We start from the raw sequence: 23,884 nt of genomic DNA, 5'->3' as shown, positions 1-23,884 counted from the left end.
AGCCCTGCATGCATCTTGATGACAAGTCTTTAATCATTCCGGTGCTCAGGCTCAGGACTTCCTGGCGTGATTCTACAGGCACAAAACAACGGGGCCGCAACAGGTCCCAGTGAAGAGGCTCTTCTGCAGAAAGGTACCTGCGTGCCCACAGGTATCACAGGTATGTCCAACACAGGACCAACCCCGCAGCTGCACACGAGACCATTTGCTTCTGAAGAACAGGGCTGGTTTTCATGGATCTCCTCGTATGAAGACCAACTTCAAATTTTGTCAAACTAGAGAAGACAAAGAGCGAATCCAAACCGAGCGCGGTGGCTTCCAGCGTTCTGCTTTTACCGTCTAGCTGGGCATGCTTGCCACTGCTTGATCTGTGCAGAGAACGGCAGACGGAACAGGAAAAACCCTGCTGCTCCTACCTCTGATCTGATAGGAGCTAGGCATGCTCTGAAGAATGTAAGGGGCCAGCAAGACTTCCAGTCTGATTTCCTCTTTCTAAGAGGTTCAAGTTAAGCCCTTGACCTTTCAGAGGCTTATCTAGTGGGTCGCTCCTGCAGCTACACACTGAATCGGCTCCAAGACTTAAAGGAAAAACGGAAATGAGGGACTTTCCTGGTGGTCCAGTGGTTAAGAATCCGCCTTCGAATGCAGGGGACACAGGTTCGATCCCTGGTCGGGGAACTAAGATCCCACACGTCGCGGGGCAACTAAGCCCGTGCGCTGCCAACTACCAAGCCCGCACACTCTAGAGCCTGCGAGCCACAACTAGAGAGCCTGTGTGCTGCAACTACTGAGCCCGTGCACTGCAACTAGAGAGAAGCCCTCGTGCCACAACAAAAGACCCCACATGCTGCAACGAAGATCCCGCGTGCCGCAACTAAACCCCACTGGAGCCACATAAATTAATTAATTAAAAAAAAAATAAGTGAACTACTAAAAACCAAGATGGGTGAGAAGTATTTTGTTACAAGAAATGTGAATCTGACAGGCAACGTATAAACAGCCAAAGTCAAATACACAGAAGTGCTTGGAGAGAGTACAAACAGCACACTAAGTAACAGGAATTTTTCTTTAACTCTTTTCCGGGGGGAGAGGGGAGGGATAACTCACATTTCCCCACCATGTTTGGATGCGTGTTTTATTAAAATGAGTTTGCACCCACAGTAAGGCAGCAAGAAGCTCTGCTGAAATGGGATCACTGCCCAAAGCCACAGGCATGGACAGGAGGCTGAAATGACGTGCTCCGGGTGGCAACGGGGCATTGACTCCACGTCACCAAGCGAGGCCTACAAGCACCTGCACAGGCCAGTCTTCCCCCAAGCCTGTCAGGCGCTCACGGAGAAGGTGACGGAAAGGAAAAGAGTGGAGGGCGAATAACTCTGCAAGTCGGGCCGTCTGCAGAGGTGGTCTACCACTAGCCCGTCAGCGCCAGGGTCTCTCATCTCGCTCTGCTGCCAATCCCACCCCAGTGTGAGATGCAACTCCGTTACTACTTCCGCTTGCAGTGCTCTTGACCTGCAGGCCAAGAAGTGAGGAGCCTCACCTCAGGGACACAACCACCTCAAATGTCTGTAGGCACCAATAACACAGAGCCTCGGACCACCGCAGGCTCACCTGCTCTGTAAAGCTATTGCTGACAGTGTGGGAGCTTGGCTGTGAGTAGGTCAGGCACTGAGAGCAGGAGTGGATAACGGATTCCTTTTCACCACCTTCACATACGGTCGCACGGGACTATATACCCTCGGGTAGAGTCTGCAAAATGCCCTCCTGAGCAGTCTGATCCTTCCCCTAGTGAGCCGGCTGGAGGTTACATCAGATTCCTCCAATGGCAGTACAAAACCAGGCTTCTCAGCCATTCCTTTTATTTGGTATTTCAAGAACAGAGGACTGCAATTTTCTGACTTTGTTAGCGCTACCAAGGCAAAAATTCCAAATAGCAAACAAATTCAAGTACAAGATTAGAGGCTAGATCTCCTCTTGGAGAAATCAGAAATACAGAGATGAAATGATTTTACTGGGACAGTGCTGGAAGACAAATTCTAGAGAAGTCAGAGAACATTTAGAAGTCTTCGGGCTTCTTTATCCCTTTATCTCTTTAAGACTCCTTTGTCTTTAAGATGTTCACAGATATGACAGTGGAATAAATGAGCTGTGCAGTCAGCCCTGGCTTCGAAAACCTAATAACTGTGGGGCAAGGACTTAATCTTCCCGAGTCCCAGTTTCCTCATACATATAATGGGACAGCCACTGTGCCCAGGCAAGGCTGCTGGGAAGACTGAATGAATTAATGTATGGAAAGCCCCTAGTCAGGCATAAGGTAGTCCTAGAAAACAGGACTTCCCTCTCTGTTTAACTTTTCTCCTGCCAATCATGTTTCCTATCCCAATCAAGTTTAATACAATAAAACAGAGCAGGTCAGCTGCAGAAAGTTAAATCCTTTTCATTTTGCAAAGATCACTAGAATCAAGCCATTCAAGTTGTAACAGCTGTCATTTGTAGTCTCCAAAGGAGCTCTGCATGTTGAAACATTTTAGGATTTATTTAAGCTGCTCTGAAACAAAGTAGCATTAAACGATGGGATGTCTGCTTCTCTCTGTCTCTATGGCCAACAATGTGCTTCTCAGTTTTCTCCTAGTGGCTCCAAAATAACAGTCTCTGGCTCTTGAGAATATGGTGTCTTGGCTGTTGGAACAATATTTCACTGTGGAAGAGACTTCTTCACTTGTGAACTAGCCAGTAAGAAAGCCTGTCTCTGCAGAGCCACCGGATGACCTCCACTGGGGGTTCCAAGAATGGGTCACACTGGCATCCGCTTTGGGCTTCCCCCCACTGGTGCAACGTGGATCCTCCATGGTCTTTTATTTGGCAAAAACACTAGCAAAATCCAACAACAGGGTCTGACCCAATTTAAATTAAATGATACTTGATATAAATAACATCACAGAGACCAGGTCCCACGTCATTCTGCAGGTCTAAAGTCACTAGACGAGAATTCAACACACACTGAGAAGGCAGTTCTCAGGAAGCCCTCGTCCAGGATACCTTCCCAAGACATTCTCTTAAAGAACAGTAGTAGAAGGAGCCTTGTGGGACCAAAGGATTCTCATCAAATGACTCCTTCATCCTCACACAAACATGTCTTTCAAGCCCCTGTGCAGAAAGAATGTGCTGAGAACTGTTCTCACCAGTGTCTTTAGGACAAGACTCAAGGAGGCAATAGGGCCTTACAGGTAGCAATTCACAGGACCCCCAGGGGTTAACTGTATCTATGGTAGAGTCTCGGGGAAGAGAGAGAGAAGAAACCTTTCTAGTGTGAGCTTCTGGATATAGAACACGCCAGCTCCAAGCACCAATGTTCCTAGCTTGTCTTTCTCGATCAATGCATAGTTCCAATTACTCCTCAGGCCTAAAGAGGGCAGCTCCAGGACCAGGCAGCCTGGGGCCTAAATGTCACCAAGGGAACTGCTGGCCGCCCAATCTGTGCTCAGATATCTATCTGCAGGGGAGCATGTTCGATGCCATGCGGAGTGATCACAAGGGCTGTCAGACAAGGCGCATGGGGAGGTGTTCCATTCCATGGCGAGGCCAGACGATCTCAGCAGGCAACACAGTGGATCAGAGCTCTGCACACATGCCAGGATGAAACCCTCCTTATGCCACTTAATGGCTATTACCACTGGAAGTCAACATTCCCACTCTGAACCTACTTCCTTATTGGTAAAATGGGGACGGCCACATCTGAAAATACTGTTGTGAGAGGTGATTAGACCGCACACACTGAACAACTGGCGCACAGCAGGTGATCAGTAAAGATGAGTTCCCTTCTGCTGATGGCTCGTGAAAGAACAGAGCATAAGGGCTGCAGGATTCCAGAGAGGGAGAGATCACTGTGCATCCTCGTGACCTTTCGGCCACGCTGCAGAGGAAGACGTACATTCATGCTGAAAGGAGCGGCAGGTTCAGAGGAGCGGCGTGTGGGAAGCAGTGTGAACCCTGGCACTGAAGCAGGGAGAAGTGAGGGTGTGTGTGTGTGTGTGAGCGCGTGCGCAGGCGAAGGAATTCGAAGTCAGAAAAGTGTGTCAGGGCTCATGGAGGGCCCTGCATTATAGCCCAAGGAGTTGGTCTGGACTTGGTTCTATAGTTAGTGGGACATTGCCAAAGGGTTCTGAGTAGGGAGAGTGGCAAAACAAAAGAGTTTTAAGACATTCAATTTGGTACAGGTTTCCAGACCACAGTGTAGGAGACAGCAGGCAGAGAGGGGAGTCTGGAGACTCCTGTGATAACCTGGATGACAATGGGGACACACCCCACGATGACAGGGAAAAAGGAGAGGGAAAGAGCAGGGAAGGAAGTGTTTGGCAGGCAGGAAAAGAGCCGGGAGCCCATCCACACAGGGCAGGAAACTGTACTGCTCAGAGGATCACACACCGCACGGTCGCCCGAGGAGAAAGAGGCCGCCCCTGTGACCTGCAGAAAGCGTTCTCAGTTCTGTGGCGAGGCCAGTGTCCTCCCCAGGGGCCGTCCAGCTCCTTCTCCACTGTTCCTTCCTCTCATCCTGCACTTGGTCCTCAGGGCTACAGAAGCTCTTGTCCGTTTCACTAGCAAATTACGCAGTTTTAAAAACCAAAATAATGCTAAATCTTTCCTGCATACTTTCAAATTCACTTAAACTTCCCTTAAATGTGAAAGTAAACTGCTGGTTTACAACAGCTGACATTTAGGAGATGAAGACCTGCAGGTGTCTGGTATCAAGAACAGATATATGTTTATTTTAAACCAGAATTAAAGAATTAGAAACAATGGTGTGCCTACGAACAACAGGTCGGGGCTGGGCAGGGGGCGTCTGTCCCCGATCTGTAGCACTGTCCAGTTACTATGGTGTACGTAACTACTCCCTGATGTCACTGAACAGGGAGCTGGGGAGAAACGTGCAAGCTGGCTCTCCTGAGCCGGTACAGGCCAGCTCCAGCCCAGCACTGAGAGAAGGCCGTTTTCTGCCAAGTAAGAGCCACGGCATTAAAGGTGAATCTGACAGGAGGAAAGGATTTTTTACAAAGATACGACACACCCACGTTTTAACAAAATAGGCTAGTAACACAATCTTGCAGACAATAATCTGCCCATGGGACAAACCCACATTTCTCACTAGCATGTTTTATCAAATGCCTGTTCTGTGCCAGACGCTGTGTTTGGCACCTTATGCACGATCTAGCTGAGTTCTAGGTCTGCCACTTTCTGGCTTTGTAACTAAAAATCACCTAACCATTCTGGGCTTGTTTCTTGATTGGAAAAGGGAGACTGACACCCGAGGATCATGTTTTCAAAGTACGTGCCATGGAGCCCTGCAGTTGTGTGCTGATAGCTGGGAAAAAGATGGGGAAACCACCCAGGAGTATTGCTGGTTCTTGGCCCCTGCTTCTGAATACCCTGTTTTTCTCTGTTTTATGTATCAGGATTCTGCGTAAGAGTTCATCTGCAGAAACGGCTTCTGAAAACTGTTACTGGACTTGACTTCTGAGATCCCTTCATTCAAGGGTTCTAAATTCCTCCTAGCAGAACACAAACTTCTGATTATATAATTTCACAAGTTTAAAGCTATGTGTGTCTTCACTATAATCTCTCCTTATATATTACTAGATGAACAGTGACATCAAAATAACTGATCTGTGACTCCAGGAGTCTCAGCAAAGAGTTTTGCTTTTTAACTACATGAGCCTTAATATCAAGGAAACATCTGTTCTGTCTATGGAACACGAGCTCTCGCATGAAGATCGCGTATAGCACAACAGAAGAGAGAAGCTTCTGGTAGAGCGTATTAAACAAGAGAAGCTAAGATGAAGGTGACAGGTGCCCGACTTCCCATCTCAGTCTCTACTGGCAGCAGGATATATATTTTTAGAAGATTTAAACAAACACATTTCTTTCATTTCCAACCATGAACAGACATCAACAAGGAATCAGCTGGAGAAGAAAGTGCCGGCAGAAAGATACAGCTTCATTTGAAAACAAGACGAAAACCTGAGAGATGAGAAATAATGACGGCTTCAACTTTTGTGTGACATTTCTCTACAGTAGCTGAATTTTAAAGCAAATTCAAAGAGAGTCCAACACAAATGAAAATCCAGATGCTCCTTCAAGCACACCCAGCTGGTTCTGCTGCTCTTTTACGCCTGTCTGCTTGCATTCATTTCAAGTCATTTCAATCCTAAGAAACAGAGCAATTTGGGCCTTGGGAGAGAAGAGGGGAGTTGCTCAATACACAGATCCTCTCTCCCTGCAGCTCTGATGTCTTTCCATGATTATATAGGACATCTCATTAGAAAACCAAAAATAAAAAACAAAATCAAAACAGATCACACTGCTTCGGGGCAGATATTTTAAATGGGCCTTCTAGACCTTTCTTTCCTTTCTACACTTGTCACTGAAGCTTTGATAACACCACGAGGATGACGATGACGTCAGGGGACCAAGAGACTGGGAAAACTTTCTTAACTTACTTGGGGTGGCTGTAGCTCCAAAGCCCCCGCTGGCCGAGCTGAATGGGTTTTTGTTGGCTGCGTCTTGGCTGGGTTTCCCTCCAAGGCCACTGAAGAAACCTCCCCCTCTTCCAGTGTTTCCAGACCCAAACACGCTGCCGCTGGAAGAGGACGACTGCTAAAAAACAAAAGGGACAGGAAGCACGATAAGATGAGAGGTCACGGCACAATGGCAGGCCACATCCACGGAGAGGAGGCACTCCCAGCTGCGCAAGTGGAAGAAGCAAGAGAACGCTGATTAGTTCTGGTGCAGATGCTCTAACACCCACAAAGGAAGCTGAGCTCTGCACAGGAACACTCTCTACAATCACAAGTTCTCAAGTTCTTCTATGTGCACAGTTCTCTGAAAACATCATTTATGGTAGGTGGGAGTTTTAACAGTTCATCTGCCCTGCTGCCTGCAGTCTCTGCTGGACATGACGCCAGGGGCAGGAAAACCAAACCCTCAAAAGCGCCCCCAAATGCGAAAGTTTAAAAACATGTCTAGGTTATGATGAGCACCAATTATTTTAATTCCTCTAGTGTTTGGCTGACCTCATCAGCAACCGACGATAAGGGATTCACACTGTCTTTTCTCCCAATTTGCGCGCTTTTATTTCGTAATGACTTCCCCAGTACTGCAGAAATGAGCTTAAATTAGCTCCACTGTTGAAACGATGACCACAGCTGAATTCTGTCCAAGTTTGCAAATCTTATGCTCAGAGGATGGTGAGCACGTGCTGACACAAAGCTGTATCAGGCACCACACACTGTATTTTTGTTTAGAAACTGGTTCTTTAAGGGAGACCAGGGCTAGATTTGAGGGACAATTAATGATTAGTTAAGTATGATATCTCCCTGGCTGATAACGTGGAATACGATGGGCCATTAGAAATGGGTCGCTGTGCACAGGAACCTTACAGGAGTCCCTTCAAAGGGGAGGGGGGGGGAACCAGAGAAGTGTACAAGTCCCTCTTCTTTCTGGCAAAATAAACCACCCACCTCAAAACAGTGAGTGAAATATCAATAAATGAGCTAGGAAGGTAGTGCCCTTCAGAAAAGTGCCTAAGATGTAATTTACACACTCAAAAAATGGTTGCTGTTCAGTATTTTGACAATGACGATAATGAACCAATGACCGAGCACTTTCTCTGTGCTAGGCACTTTTCTACGCACTTTACAAATAATTATTTAATCCCCACAACGGTCAAACCTCTAGCAGCCTGCCCCTGACACATGCCCCAGCACATCCCTGCTCTGAGCCCCCGTACCGTGACTTTCTGCCTGGACCATATGACAACTTTATTGACGTTCTGCTTCCCCTACAATCTGTGTTCACACAGCAGCTAGATTAATCCTTGAAAATGGCAGTCAAAACATTTCACTCCTGCTTACAAATTCTGAAAGATACACATGACTTGGCCCCATCCATCTCTTGGCATCGTCTTCTATCACCCCCCCGCACTTGGTACAGTCACACCAGTCTTTTGTGCCTTGGACACGACAAGCTAATTTTTACCTGAGGGCAACATACTTAATGCACTTACCTGTCTCTCTCCTTTTTTTCCCCCTCTTTAAACTTCTTTAAAAACAACAGTAACTGTTTACTACAACCATTTAATGACGAGTAACAGCTTTTTAAAACTTGGAATGAAATCCAACCATAAGAGCACAGGCTTTGATAACTAGTAAACTGACTTTCAAAGGAATGAAGACGTGACAACTACGCATGCACGCGGAAAACAGAAAATATCAGGTTTCTTGGCTGACTTCCACGCATCAGGCTGAAACATAGGAAACTGCCAATATACGGACATTTTCGCCCTACAAGGAAAAAACCAAAACAAAAACCCCACCGAACGCAGCAATTTCAGATGGCTCAACTCATTTTTAAAAACATCATTTGAAAAGTAATGGATATCTGCAGAAATGAATAGAAACGGGTAGCACTTCACTGAAGTGAATGTGAATCGACAGTTATTGCATCCTCAGAAGCGGGTTAGAGTATTCCATTCATTTTAACTACAATAAATAACAATAGTTTTTAAAACTTTAAATTATGGAAAATCTCAAAAGTATAGATGGAGGAGCATAATGAACCCATGTACCCATCACCCAGTTTCACCCGCTAACTCACAGCCAGTTGAGTGTTACCTAGAGCCCCATTTTCTTCCCCTCAACCTTTATTAGTATGAAGTAAATCCCAGACATCTCACCATTTCATCCACGGATCTTCCAGCATAAAGCTCTGAAACATGAACCATAACCATAATAACATTATCGTGTCTAAAAAATTAATTCCTTTATATCACTGAATAGAGAGCTAGTGTTCAAGATCCAGCCTAATAAAGTTGCCAAAAAACCCTGTGAATCTCGTCCAGCCTCCAGACCCAAGCACCATTTCACAGGAAGTAACAGGGTGCTACACTGCGGGGATCTCCAAAGGACCAATGATCTGCTTTGTTCATCAACTGTACTATGAGGGGAAATAAAAGAGAGGCGGTCCTGGGAGGGCAATTTATAGATACAGAGGCTGAAGAGAACTACCAGCCGATCTCAGTGAGTGAGACTGACTTGATCCTGATTCAAAGAAACAAACGTAAAAACAGACATTTATGAGACTTCTTCAGAAAGGCATTTCCTGACTATCGAACCTAAATCAGCTTCCCTGATTACTGCCACATCATCCTGCTTTACTGTCTTCATAGTACTTAAATTAACTATTTGAAATGAAACTGTTTTAATAAAGACTGACACCCCTCCCCACCCCGCCAAATGTAAGCTCTATGGACATAGCTAACCACTTTTGTCTGTCTTACTCATTACTGAATCCCGGCATGAATGTTAAATTAATTTTCACAGTCCTGGTTCCCTACTGCCATTTTAACAACATTAAATCTTCTGATCCATAAACACAGCATGTCCTTCCACTTATTTAGATCACCTTTAATTTCTTTAAACAATGTTTCATTGTATTCAGAGCACACGTTTTGCACTTCTGTTAAATGTATTTCTAAGTATTTTACTCCTTTTCATGATACTGAAAATGAACTGTTTTCTTAATTTCATTTTCAGATGGTTTGTTGAAAATGTACAGAAATACAATTAATTTTTATATATTGATCTTGCATCCTGCAAACTTGCTGGTCTCATTCATTAGTTCTAGTTCTGTAGTGGATTCCTTTGGGATTTCTATATACATGATCATGTTACCTGCAGATGCATAGTTTTACTTCCTCCTTGCCAATCCGGATGCCTTTACTTCATTTCTTGCCTAAATGACCTCGCTACACACAACATATGCTCTTGAGAGCCACCCCTATGGTTGCATGCCATTAGCCGTCCTTCCCTTCTTATTGCTGAATAGTATTCCACTGTGTGAGGACGCCAGGGTCTACTATTCCCCTGCCGATGAACATCTGGACTGTTTCCAGGTGTGGGCTATCATCAACAAAGCTGCTATGAACATTCTGATAGAAGTCTGTGAGTATATATTTTCATTTCTTTTGGGTGAATACCTAGGACTAGAATTGCTAAACCCTAAAATTAGTGTATATTTAACTTACTGAGAATTTGCCAAATGGTCTTCCAAAGTGGCCGCACCATTTTACCTTCCCACCAGCCAGCAACACATTAAGAGATCTAGTCACTCTAGATCTTTTCCACATTTGGTCTTGTTGGTTCTTAAATTTCAGTAATTCTACAGGTATGACATAGTATCTCATGGTTTTAATCTGCATTTCTCTGATGACTAACAATGCTGAGCAAGTTTTCATGTGCTTATTGGCCATCTGCATAGCCCCTTTTGTAAAGTAGCTGTCCAAGTATTTTGCTTATTTTAAAATTGAGGTGTCTTTTTATTTTTGAGTCATAGGAGTTCTTTACATATTCTGCACAGAAGTCCTTTAATTTATGTATTGTAAATATTTTCTCCCAGTCTATACCTTGCCTTTTCATTTTCATAACAAAGTCTTTTGATGAGCATAAGTTTGTAATTTTAATGAAATCCCATTTTTCAATTTCTTCTTTTATGGTTAGTGCTTTTTTGTGTTCTAAGAAATCTTTGTCTTCCTAATGGTTTCTTCACAGTGGCATTATTGACATTTTGGGCCACATAATTCTTTGTTTTGGAGGGCTGTAGGATGTGTAGCCTCTACCCACGAGATGCCAGTAGCGTCCCCCACTCATGAGGATCAAACGTGTCTCCAGACGTTGTGATTGTGAAATTCCCCCGGGGAACGTGTCTCCAGATGTTGTGATTGTGAAATTCCCCCGGGGGGCAAAATCGATACCGGTTGAGAAGCACTGATTTACTCCAAGGTAGCAAAGATGTTCTTTTTGCCTTTTTGCCACGGTTGTCACATATTTAATACCTTGTTATTAACTGCACAATACATTGTTTCTCTTTATGTCATCAATATTCTTTCTTCAGCTGCTTTAAAAGTTTTCTTTTTGTATTTGGTTTTCAGAAGCTTAACCAGGTTGTGTCCAGGGGTGGTTTTCTGAGGTTCACAGAGTGTCTTGGATTTGTGGATTCCTGTTCTTCAACAAATTTGAAAAAGCCTGGCCATTGTCTCTTCAAAAAATTTTTTTCTCACCAATTCTGTCTCCTCTCCTTTTGGGACTCTGATTGCATTATGCTGAATTGCCTGATACTGTTGCACAGGTCACTGACGTTCCGTCCAATTTTTTTTCAGTCTCTCGGAGCTTCATTTTAGGTAATTTCTATTGACATATCTTCAAGTTCACTGTTCTTCTGTAGTATTCACTCTGTTGTTTAACCTGTCTAATCGTTTTTTATTTTGGATATTAGATTTAAACTTCAGATACAGACTGACTTTCTATTTGTTTTTGTAATTCCCATTTCTCTTCTGAGATTCCTTATTCAACCATTCTTTAATTTTCCTGTAAATCCTTGAGCACGACAGTTATTATAAAGTCTCTACCTGTTAGTTCTAATACTGGATCATCTGTAGGTTATTTTTTGGCTGATTTCTAAAGTATGACCGTAGGTCCCCCTTTTCATTTTGCTTCTTCACGTGTTACATACCTTTTTTTGTTTGTTAGGTATACTGGACTTTATACAGAGGAACGGTGGTGTGTGACTGAGGAATGCTAGCGTGTTCCCCAGAGAGTGAGAGACCAATTATTCAGATCTCCCTAAGTGTCCAGTTGATCGGGAACTGGTTCACAGATTTAGACCGAACCCACCTCTGGTTAGCCAAACACTGCCTTTGCTTAGGGCTTAGCTTATTTGTCATGTAAGTGTTGGAGCCTGGAGCCAGAGGGCAGTTAGGCTGGAGTGCTACCTTTGGATTCAACAGTTTCAGGGAACAGGAGGTTGCAAGACTGCAAGTTCTTTCTGCTTTACTTTCTTTCTCTCAGCAAAATTGGGGGAGAGGTGAATAGAGGATTTTTATACTGAACTTGCAAGTCTTTCAGACTCCAATTTGTTGTTGTTGTTGTTTTTTTAAAAGCAGCTTTACTGGGATATAATTCATATACCACACAACTCACTGATTTAAAGTATAAAATTCAGGACTTCCCTGGTGGCACAGTGGTTAAGAATCTGCCTGCCAATGCAGGGGACACGGGTTCGAGCCCTGGTCCAGGAAGATCCCACATGCCGTGGAGCAACTAAGCCCATGCGCCACAACTACTGAGCCTCAGCTCTAGAGTCCGCGAGCCACAACTACTGAAGCCCACACGCCACAACTACTGAAGCCCGCGCACCTAAAGCCTGTGCTCCTCAACAAGAGAAGCCGTCACAATGAGAGGCCCACGCACCACAACGAAGAGCGGCCCCTGCTCGCCGCAGCTAGAGAAAGCCCGCGTGTGGCAACGAAGACCCAACGCAGCCAAAAATAAATAAATTTATAAAGTATAAAATTCAATGGTTTTGGTATATTACATCTTTAAGTTTTAAAACGTGTGGTAAAATATGTATGACATAAATCTTGCCCTTTTAATCATCTTTTAGTATACAATTGAGTGGTATTAATTATATTCACAATGTTGTGCAACAATTACCACCATTTCTAAAATTTTTCATCACCAAAACGGAAATTCTGTAACCATTAAACAAGAGCTCCCTGGTCCCTCCTCCCCCCAGTTCCTGGTAGGCTCTAATCTACTTCCTGGCTCTAGGGATTTACCTATTCTAAATATTCCATACAAGTGGAATCATACAATATTTGTCCTTTTATATCTGGCTTATTTTACTTAACATAATGTATTCACGATTTATTCATGTGTAATATGAATCACCACCTTACTCCTTTTGAAGGCTGAATAATATTCCTATGTATGAACGGACCACCTTTTGTTTATCCAATCCTCTGTTGATGAACACTGGGTTGTTTCCATCTTTTGGCCACTGTGAATAATGCTGCAATGAGCAATGGTGACCAAGTGTCTGAGTTCTACTGCTGGGTCATATGACAGTTCTATGTTTAGCTTTTCAAGGAACCTGTTTTCCACAATGGCTGTACCATTTTCCATTCCAACCAGCAATATACGAGGGTTCCAATCTCTCCAATCTTTGTCAATACTTGTTATTCTTTGTTTTTTTTTTTTTAAATTATAGCCCTCCTAGTGGTTGTGGAGTGGTATCTCATTATGGTTTTGATTTTCATTTTCCTAATGTTTATAATACTACTGATTATCTTTTCGTGTGTTTATTGGTCATTTGTTTGCCCTCATTGTTGCCAATAGCTTCCTCTGGCTTCTCCAGCCAGTAAATTTCCTTCGGCAAGGCCTCTCTTCCACTTCCTAAACCCAGACCTGACATTTGCCCCCAAAAGCTGCTGTACTATCAAGCTCACCTACGATTAACTCCCCTGTCTGGAAATCAACTCAACAAGGCTTTCTGCCATGTTTTCATGGTCCCATTGTGACAGATTATATTTTCCAAAGATGGTCACAGTAGTATTTCTAGACCTAAATGCTCTTCTAGAGCAAGAAGTGAAGTCTATTCCCCTCTCCTTGAACCTGGGTGGGGCTTTGTGACTGCCTTGAACAAGAAGATGCAGTATACATGATGCTCTGTGACTTCTGAGGACAGCTTCTGCCTGGCTCCCTCTCTTTCTTGGAATATTCTTCCGTGGAATCCAGCCACCATGATGCAAGGAAGCCCAGGCCATACAGAGAAGCCACATGTAGATGTTGTAGCCAAGAGTTCCAGTTAAGGTTGGAACTAACAGCCAAGCCAACCACTGGAGAATGCTACTGAGTTTTGGGGTAATTTGTTACACAGCACTAGATAATTCTAATATCCACAGAATTAGTGTGATTTTCACACCATCTGGATTTTTCTTGGTATTATGATGAAAATGAAGTTCTTCTATATCCTGGCCAGAATCTACCTGTATCCTTAGATTTTTCTGAGAATACCCCTACTACCTGAAAATTCATTCATTTTTACAATGCTTATCCTGTGCTAGCCACAGTCCTAAGCACTGGGGATACAGCAACAAATATAACAGATAAAGCCCCTGCCATGATAGAAAAAAAACTCATTTGAATTTCTAGCCCCTCCAATTGCAAATATAATTTCTGTGAAGGAAGAACATGAGGTGCAGGGCAGTAACCAATATGGAGTTTATGACAGTGAGCTTTAAATCTCTTTGCTCAAATTATGCCTGCGAGAGAGAGAAAAAATTTATGCCTGTGAAAGTCACGCATGTAGCTCTAATTTGTTCATTTCCACAATGTAGTAACGTTCTACTACAGAGTAATATAAGTTCATCTGCCCAGTGGAATGGCCATAGCTGTCTGGGTTGCTTCTAGTCCTGTTATTGTAACAGTGTACCCTGGCGCACAGGTGCATCAGTTTCTCTAAAGAACAAACTAGGAGTGGAACCACAGGGCTTTACTAGATCACACCAGACTATCTTCCAAGGTGGTGTGCCAACCTACGCCCCAGCTAAGAGTGTACGTGAGTTTCTGTGGCTCTGCATATCTGCTGACATTTGGTATTGTTGGACTTTTAAATTTCTGCTGCGTTACAGGTGTGCATCTCTTAGTGGTTTTACTTTGTGTTACTACTTAAGTTGAATATGTTTACGGTCCTCTGGCTATCCTTTTTAAAAAATGTTTTCTTATTTCTCTCTTTTTCTCAATTGTGCTAAAATATACATGAAACTTACCATTTTAAGCTTTTTTCCCCCATGCGTCTGGGGCATGAACCAGGCATGGGCACAAACCAAAAGCCAAGCTGGGATAAACAAGGAGTTGCTTTGTCCCCGGCTGATATGAGACAGGCACCAGCAACTAGGTGCCACTCGACCCAGGTCAGGGGCAACATTTTAAGGATTTTAAGTGGCATTGAGTACATTCCACAATGCTGTGTAACCAACACTACCCTTTTTTATGACGTCTCTTGTCCTTTTTCTTTCTGTTGTGTTTTCTATTAAGTTTTCTATGTACAGAGCTCAATGAATTTTGACATATAACTGTTTATGATGTTCAACTTTTTTTTTCTTTGGCTGCGTTGGGTCTTCGTTGCTGCGCGCGGGGGCTTTTTCTAGCTGTGGTGAGCGGGGGCTACTCTTCGTTGAGGTGCACGGGCTTCTCGTTGCGGTAGCTTCTCTTGTTGTGAAGCACAAGCTCTAGGCGCGCGGGCTCAGTAGTTGTGGCACACAGGCTTAGTTACTCCGCCGCATGTGGGATCTTCCCGTACCTGGTATTTTCAAGTTTGTCTTTTATGTCTTTACGGCACGTAAAACACAGCTGTTTTATAGTCTAGGAAGTCTTTGGAAATGTGTGTCTCATGTTTATTCTGGCTCTTGATCATAGTTCCTTGTTTCCTGTTGTGATGAATTTACGTGTGGGAATCAGTGTCCTTAAAAATTATCTGAGGCCTACAGTTACTTTTCTTCAGAGTGGCCTGTGCTCTTCTGCCAGACATCTGGAGACACCGCCATCCTCGGATCGGGTCAAGGCCACATTCTCAGGCCGAGACCGGTGAATCTGGAATCACAGCTTATCGTGGGGAGGGTCTCTTTTAGCCCTCCCACTTTGTACACGTCTTGGCGGATGATGTCTGCCCCTTTGCCCTTTTGGTGTTGTTAACGTAGGCAATTCAGGTGCTCTCAGATTAGTACATGCTCTCAGGGCAGAACTGGCTTCTGTGCTCCACTCACTTCTACAGGTTCCCATTTTCCCTTTAATCTGGTTTGGTTAAATACCTTATTAGTTTATAAGTGCTTTTGAAACTGGTTTGTACGTTTTATGTAGCCATTTTTAGCTGTTTTCAGTGGGGAACTTGAAAACCAGAAGTTCTGTTTCTCGGTCAAGGATCACTGACTAGGGCAGGGCCCATCTTCTAAGGAAAAAGGTGATAGAGAAAATCTCCTACTGAAGACTTGGAAGAAACATAATATGGCTACCACTTTCTTAACTACTGGACAAGTACCAACCCCACCTTTAGAAAGTCTCAATCGTTTCCAATATATCAGAGTACCTTATGAAGTTACTGTGATCTAAACGCAGCAGCTAGCTTTTACAACAGTAAATTTAACCCCTCTGGGCCCTCCGTGTCCTCATCTGTCAAATGGGGATAATAACAGCGTTACCTTATACAAGTACTAACGATTCCAGGACTCAGTGCGTGTACAGCACTTAAAACCACACCCAGCACATAGATAACCACTAGCTAGACAAAGTGAAACGGCTCAGGTCACCGAAAGGTCCCTGGACTATATACTGCTTCGCACAGGGGCCACATACAGTTTCTGTTGCATATCCTTCTTCATCTTGTTTAAACAACGACTTCAACAAATAAAAACTTTTAGCTCAATGGCCTTAAAAAAAAAAAAAAAAAAGGCCAAGGAGCAGATTTAACCCATGGGCCATAGTTTGCCAATCCCTGGCCTAACAACAGGCAGAAGATTGATGGAAATCAGGCAATGTGCTTTAAAGTGCTTCCCGAGAGGACTTTCACACAAGGATCAAAACTGTAGTGATTCTCTCAAATCAGAGGCTGAGACTTCTGCATCCCCAAGGGAGCTACAGAAGGCAGAGCTTGAGAACAACAGGGCTGTTTGTTGGGGCTGGTTACATCCTACAGGACCGGTTACATCCTACGGGAACATGACTGATTGTATCCTATAGGAACGACGCAAATGGGTTTGATACATGTTGACGTGAATAGAGGCAAACATCCATATTTACCTGGCCAAAGACTGTTCCACCAGTACTGGCTGCTTGACCAAACAAAGAACCAGTATTACTAGACCCAAAACCTGTAAAATAAAAAGAAAACCAAAGTTTAATTTGGATGAACCTTCTATAATATCAAAGTTTTGTTTTTTACTTTTTAAATGGCATTTAGGTGTGCTAAAGTGCCTCACAATAAATCAACTCATGAAGAAAATCTGTTTTCCTACCTAGGAAATGGAGAAAATTATGAGTAAATAATTTAAAGAAACCCTTTTTTTCATTGCTAGAATTTTATAATAGTAAAAAAAAGTCCCAAGGACTGAATCCTTGTCTCCTACCAAACCCCAGGTGGGTGAGGTCTCTCAGCATAGCTCCCCTAGACTTAGAGCTGCCAAGAAGTGCTTCCAGTGTCTGACTTAAAACCATGAATACTCCTACTTCCTGGTTACCTCTAATCTCAAATACCAGATTCTTTCAGGGTAGTTTATCTTTCTTCTAGGTGGCATAACGTGGTTGAGGTGCTGAGTTAACAGGGCCTGGGAGAATCAGGAAGAACTATATTTTATAACAAAAGAGCCCCAGATGAGGAGCTGGAGGACAAGAGTTCCACGCTCATTTCTGCTACTGGTCTAGGCAGGGGAGCTCAGGCAAGGCTCAGTTCCTCAACCAGCGCTGGACGAGGCCGCTCAGGTTATCTTTCCACCTAGCTCCTGCAGGAAAGAAGGGTTTTTCAGAGGTTCTCAGTTGTACTGAAATAGTTTTGATTATACTTGTGAACGAGGATTCTCAAGTTTTGACTGCAGAACAAAAAGATGACTAGCGACAGCGTTAACTATCCTAGTCTCTTTTAAGACCCACAAGGCCTCTTCCCTGCCCGTTCTCTAGACCAACTTATCACATCTCCTCCCGTCACTCAAACAGGCCAAGCAGCCTCTTCACAGGGCATCAGGTGGATCCCCAAACTGTCGTGCACCACTGTGTTCTTGTAGTGGAACATAGTGGGAGCTTCACAAACATTTGTTGAAGGCAGGAAGGAAATGACTTCCTTTCTAATAAGTTATGAACCAGTTTCCAATAAATTTTCACCAAAGGAATGAACGCGCAGTTACTTGTAATCCTGTCCACCAAATCATTAATCTTTGATTCCGCCCCCCATCCCCTGAGCCTGATGGCTGAAGAAATGCCTTTCATAAGATAACCATGGAGAAAGGAAAATTAGAAAAGATATTTGAGTTGTCCTGTCTACTGGTTTTAGGAGCAAAAGCAGCTGCTAAGATTGGACATGCAATAGTGAGGATTACATTTTACTTTCAAAAATAGTAAAATTTAAAGATTTGTTTTTTTAAAAGAATTACACTGGGGCTTCCCTGGTGGTGCAGTGGTTGAGAGTCCGCCTGCCGATGCAGGGGACACGGGTTTGTGCCCCGGTCCAGGAGGATCCCACATGCTGCGAAGCGGCTGGGCCTGTGAGCCATGGCCGCTGAGCCTGTGCGTCCGGAGCCTGTGCTCCGCAAAAGGAGAGGCCGCTACGGGAGAGGCCACAACAGTGAGAGGCCCACGTACCGCAAAAAAAAAAAGAATTACACTGAAAATAGAAAAATAATCCAACTTCTCAAATGTCACTATTTGCCCTTCTAGAAAGCAAGGTGGTGTCAGTGGAAATATGAAATACCGGCAGCGCAGAGGACTAGGATGAGGAGCTCTGGAGTCTAGTCCTGGCTCCAGTACTGGCACTAAATGACATTAGATCAGTCACCTCGAGGCCTGACAGGTTTGGACATAATGACCTTGCAAATGTAAAATTTCATACTTATGAGTCATTTGTTATTTGCCATGACTTTACATCTGTTTTTCTCCCCCCATGAAACTGGCACTCCGGTGGCTAGGAGAGTGGAGAACTTGCTGAGAAGCACAACTGGAGCTGCAGTGATTAGACCAAAGAAATGCCCGAGACTGCCAGTGGCCAGGCTCCCTTCTGGACTTTTCAGAGCCTCTTCTGTTTTCCTTTCCTTTCTTTTAATCACCAAACTAATGCAGATTTGCTGCAAATGTTTCAAATAATACAGAGGACAACAAAGTAAAAATCTTCCATAAATTCTTACCTGAAGCTTGACAAAAGCTAAACCCAGAGGATGGCGCTGTCGTGGTGGTGGCTGAGGCGCCACCGAACACAGAGCTTCCCTGCCCAAAGCCAGGGCCCTGGCCAAAAGCAGGAGGGCTGCTCTGGCCAAAGAGTCCCCCTCCAGTGTTGGCAGAAGACTGTCCAAATGAGAAGGAGCTGGAGCTACTGGCGCTTGAAGATGCACCGAACACGTTCCCGCTGGTGGACGCGGGGGTGGGGGACGCGGACTGACCAAAAGCCGGCACGGAGCTGAAGCCGGGCTGACTGAAGGAAAAGCCGCTCGCGGGGCTGCTGGTCGGCTGCCCGAAGGCCGGGGCCTGCCCGAAGCTCGTCTGTCCAAAGACCGTCGGGGCGGAGGTGCCAAACGCTGGGCTGCCGAACCCCGAGCCGCTGACCTGCGGCGCGGTAGCCGCCGTGCTGGCGATGCCGCCCGCCTGCTGTCCGAACAGGCTCGGGGCAGTGCTGGCGGCCACCTGCCCAAACATGGGGGTCGCCGAGGGGGCGGTGGCTGTGTGGCCGGTGAGCTGGCTGAAAGCCGAGCTAGAGCTGGCGGCCGGTGGCTGAGTAAAGACAGGCGAGCCCGAAGTGACCGCCCCAAACACTGCGGGCTCCGTGGCTGGGCCTGGAGCATCACCGGAAACAGCGCTGGAGGTGGCGGGAGGCCTGGATGTTTCTGGGGCCACGGGGCCGGCACCTGGGACGGCAGGTGCTGCGACGGCAATCTGCCCAGGCGCTGCCGGGGTGGGGGCAGGGGACGGCGGTTCGGTCTTGGCGTCCGGGGCCCCGGTGGCTGCCGGAGTGGCCTCCGCGGACGGCGCGGCCTCCGCGGACGGCGCTAGGACGGTGGCACTGGGCGCCGCTGTACCAGGGCTGCTGGCCGCAGGCTGGGCGAGAGCGGGCTCCTTCTTCACAGAGTCAGATGTTTGAGAAGGAGCTTGGGGAAGCTGGGCGGATGGCTGCTGCCCTAGGAGGGAGGCTGTTGACACCAAGGCCTCACTACCACCTGGCTTCTCAGGCAGAGCCGATGATGTGGCTGCTTCCGTGCTTTTAGCGGAGGACGTGGGCACGGTGGGAGCAGATGCTGAACTCAGGAGGCTGCCAAACGACAAGGCGGGGAGGGATGTAGGAAGGGGTGTGGCAGCGGCAGCGGCAGAGGACGGCGCTGTACTACTTGTCTGCTGGCCTCCGAACGGAAAACTGGTCTTGCTACCGCTTAGCGATAGCCCCGCAAAACTGATTACGCTGGAGGGTCCCGCACTGGTGAGCGGCAGGCTGCCAAAGACGCCAGTTGAGGAACTGCCGGGGCTGGGGCCGGCCGCAGCCGCCAGGGTCACTGTGGTGGCAGCCACAGAGGAGGTCACGGGAGGCTCCACGGGCTTCCCCAGCACCACGGGGCCGGTGAAACTAAACCCGGAGGGGACGGCCGAAGTCTTGGTGGGCTGTGCACTAGCACCAGTCCCGCCTGGGGATGAAGCCTTACTGGCTGCCTTTGTAGAATCATCTGCTTGGCCAACCCGCAGTCCTGAAAAACTTCCTAGAGTCTCTCCAGCCAGAGAACTTGGAAACAGAAGCTCTCCCAACTTGGACGGCGGAGCTTCCACCTTGCCAGAGGGGGTGGAAAGAGCAATTCCAGAAGGTGCCACAGGCCTGCCGCTGGATGGAGCAGACTCCCCAGGAGAGGGACCAGCAGCTCCCGTGCTACTTGACGTCGTCATTCCCGAGGGAGGGGAGCTTTCAGGAATGGCCTCGTAAAAAGGTTTGCCTGTCCCGCCAAAGGAGAATGTGTCCAGCGGGTTTGACTCTTTGCCGGGGGGTGCTGCCACTAGCAAGAAAAATAAATTAGGAAACGGACTGGATTTCACAAAATATGACCTATCACAGTCTCACTGACTTTTCTAAGCCAAAGCCTCTCTCCTCCCTTGATACTGTCAGGGACAGCTTGTTCTGACAGCAGCAGACAGAACAAATGCTTCTCCGCAGGAACGTTAGCTCTGAGTCATCTCACTGAGGTGGGATGAACGAATGTTCTCTTTATGACCATTAAATAATAACAAATACATCTCTATTTAGAGTACATGAAATTAACCTAGTGGCCCAAAAGAGAAAGAAAAGGCATCTTCCCACATTTCCCCCGTGTGTGCGCCGCAATAACATTCCTGGCAACAGTACTAGCATATGGACCTCCTGAGAGACCAGGAATTGATCCTTTTTTTTTTTTTTGGCCGCACCATGCGGCTTGTGGGATCTTAGTTCCCCAACCAGGGATTGAATCCAGGCCCTTGACAGTGAGAGCACGGAGTCCTAACCACTGGATCACCAGGGAATTCCTCCTTTGGTTTTATGGACAGATAGAGTGTCAATCCACAGGCAATCATTTTTACCTATAATTAAGGGCTACTTCCTAGTGCTCTCCTCACTAAGTGCTTTCATGGCAGCAGTGTGGCCAGATGGTCAAGGACATACGTGGGCTCTGAGGCTGGGGGCTCTGCCACTTGCTGGCTGTGCAACTCTGGAAAAGTTAATTGACTTCTCTGGGCTTCAATTTCTCCATTTGGAAGAGAGAGCTAATAACAGTACGTACCTCACAGAGTTGTTATGAAGATTAAATGAAATACAGGTAAAGCATTCACAAGGCCTGGTCAAAAAACTGATCAATAAAGACTAATTTGATACTTACAAACTGAAATTGGTCTATCGAAAGTGCTGGTTGATGTTTCTAACTCCATGCTCTTTAAAAAAGTCTGTCTAGGGGCTTCCCTGGTGGTGCAGTGGTTGAGAGTCCGCCTGCCGATGCAGGGGACACGGGTTCGTGCCCTGGTCCGGGAAGATCCCACATGCCGCGGAGCGGCTAGGCCTGTGAGCCATGGCCGCTGAGCCTGCGCGGTCCGGAGCCTGTGCTCCGCAACGGGAGAGGCCACAGCAGTGAGAGGCCCGCATACCGCAAAAAAAAAAAAAAAAAAAAAGTCTGTCTATCACAAACTCCTGAGAACACTGCAAAGCCCCTACTGTATACAGGTAATTTCCAGAAACCCCTCTTTGTATCACTGGTGTTGTACTGAGCTGTTTATGATTCTGGATCGTTGTCTATTCTTGTATTAGTGAAAATGTTTATGGAATTACTATTGTGTTTTAGTACTGATTTATTTCATTTAGGATTTTTGAAATTATTCTGTTCCTCTCCAATCTTTTTATATCATTGAGTTGTTTTTCTTCTAGAAAGTGAGACTGGGGAGAGGGCAGGCCTCAAGGGTATTCAGCCACATCTAAGTGGGCAGAACAGTTTAAGAATCACTGCTCCAGAGAGAAAGGAATGAGATCAACAACCCTTTCAGTGCCACACACAGCTCAGGTTTAGGAAGTCTGCTATGCTTTCAGCTCCCTAATCTCCCTCCAGGAGGTTTTAGGAGATCCCTTTTTTACTAAAAAAAACTTCTACCACTTGGGTTGACACACAGAAAGCACTCATAAAAATATGTGTTGAATGAAGAGATGAAAAATGGTCATTGTCTTATTTATCATAGGGAAAATCTGGAAAGAGCCTAAATGTCCAAAAGGTGAATAGTTAAATAAATTACGGCATATCCACAAGACAGAAATTATGTGGCCATCAAAAATGACATTTACACAAGATTTTCAATAATACTGGAAAACTCACAAGAGATTGTATTAAATGAAATAAGAGTGGAAGCAAAAACCCCAGAAGGAAATATAACCGAATGGCAATGGTTAAGGTACAATGTGTGATTCTAGAACACATCACTTTTATAATAAAATATAACAATCACTTTTATAATAAAAGCTTTCTTTTTAAAATAAAAGAAAAGTAAGCTTAATTACTTAAACTGAGAACTGGAAGACACTTAAAAAGTACATCTGGTTTCCTTATAGGTCTTCAAATTCTTTTAAACATTAAAAACATGCTGGTTGGTAGATCTGTAACAACATGCATGAGACCAGTGTGTTTTCTGCTAGGTTATCAAGGAAAAAAGATGAGTTCAGTCTTTGATATCTATAGTACTAAGTCTATCTCATCCTATGAATTGATACAATTTTAAATGACATAGGAAAAAGATGGAAAAAAATAATTCACATGTAAACATTCACATTTAAAGCACAGCCTTGCTTTTCTAGAAGCAAATCCTTTCCTTGTACTTAATTATGAAGAGTAGAAGTCCTTCCCTAGTTTTGTAAATCTAGCCTATTTTTAATGCATAATATCAACACCAGGTTAATTGCAGATACTTTAGGCAAGACGCAGCAGCAAGCAAAATGTCAACACATCTGACCCCCAAAACCTGCACTTGTTTAGGGGGAAACACAAAAGTAATGCTATGCCATGCAGAGACTGTACCTTGTGTGGCCGTGAAATTAGAAGACGGTGTTGGTGTGACTATCCCAAAATTAAAGCCAGTCCTAGGGAGGGGAAGAAAAGAAGCTAAAAATGAACAAACCCAAGGCACAACATTGCCCTTTTAAAGTACATTTTATAATTCATTCACACAAACTGTTCTCGAGGGACTTACAATCTAGAAGATAAACGTCAACAAAGTGAAAGCACGTTATCTCTGAAGCAGCAGAGCCATCGCAAGCTCTCTAAGCGGGGAGAGACAATTTGTGGGTGAGGTAAGAAGGGAGAAGCAGGTGAGAAGACCTTGGAGGAACAGCTGGGCTTTCCACGGGGGAGGCTGGGGTGGGGACCTATTCCAAGGAAAGCAAAGGAGTAGGAGAAATGCACTGGGAATGTTTCTGTGGGGAGAGTGGCCAGAGCAGATGGCCCACCTAGTGAGGAAGACGAGACAGGCTGGAGGACCTCTATGACCCAGACCGAGACCAAAGAGCGCGTCAGGACAGTGCACGCCACAGGGAGGTGACGGACAGCACGGAACAGGAGCCACTGTCTCTGCCGTTCTGACAGAATGCTTAGTTCTGGGCTGGGAAATTTGGTTCAAAAGCTTTTCTTTTCTTTTTTTAAAATTTTGGCCACACCTCGCGGCTTGCGGGATCTCAGTTCCCCAACCAGGGACTGAAGCCGGGCCGTTGGCAGTGAAAGCGCCGAATCCTAACCACTAGACCACCAGGAAACGGCCCT

At 45.4% G+C, this 23,884-nt stretch overlaps 1 protein-coding gene and 1 non-coding gene across 11 annotated transcripts in view; both read right to left on the bottom strand.

Annotated features, from left to right (window-relative positions):
* Positions 1-23,884, bottom strand: part of NUP214 (nucleoporin 214) — a 126,183-nt gene that overhangs the window by 34,366 nt on the left and 67,933 nt on the right. For 8 of the 10 annotated variants that reach the window (XM_033426936.2, XM_049711404.1, XM_049711407.1 and 5 more), the window contains 4 exons: positions 23,147-23,208; positions 18,776-20,617; positions 16,686-16,756; positions 6,495-6,651 (listed from right to left, as the gene is read on the bottom strand). In XM_033426936.2, coding sequence (XP_033282827.1) covers positions 6,495-6,651; positions 16,686-16,756; positions 18,776-20,617; positions 23,147-23,208 — 2,132 coding nt within the window. The remainder of the gene's footprint in view (positions 1-6,494; positions 6,652-16,685; positions 16,757-18,775; positions 20,618-23,146; positions 23,209-23,884) is intronic. The other 2 variants (XM_049711405.1, XM_049711406.1) reach the window with 2 other exon arrangements.
* LOC117201122 (small nucleolar RNA SNORA48) lies at positions 14,679-14,813 on the bottom strand. Its single transcript, XR_004483078.1, has one exon. It is a non-coding gene; the product is annotated as a small nucleolar RNA SNORA48 (small nucleolar RNA).

The sequence above is a fragment of the Orcinus orca genome, chromosome 6 (assembly GCF_937001465.1).
Source record: "Orcinus orca chromosome 6, mOrcOrc1.1, whole genome shotgun sequence".
Classification (NCBI taxonomy): domain Eukaryota; kingdom Metazoa; phylum Chordata; class Mammalia; order Artiodactyla; family Delphinidae; genus Orcinus; species Orcinus orca.
This window is presented reverse-complemented; position numbering and strand designations above follow the sequence as displayed.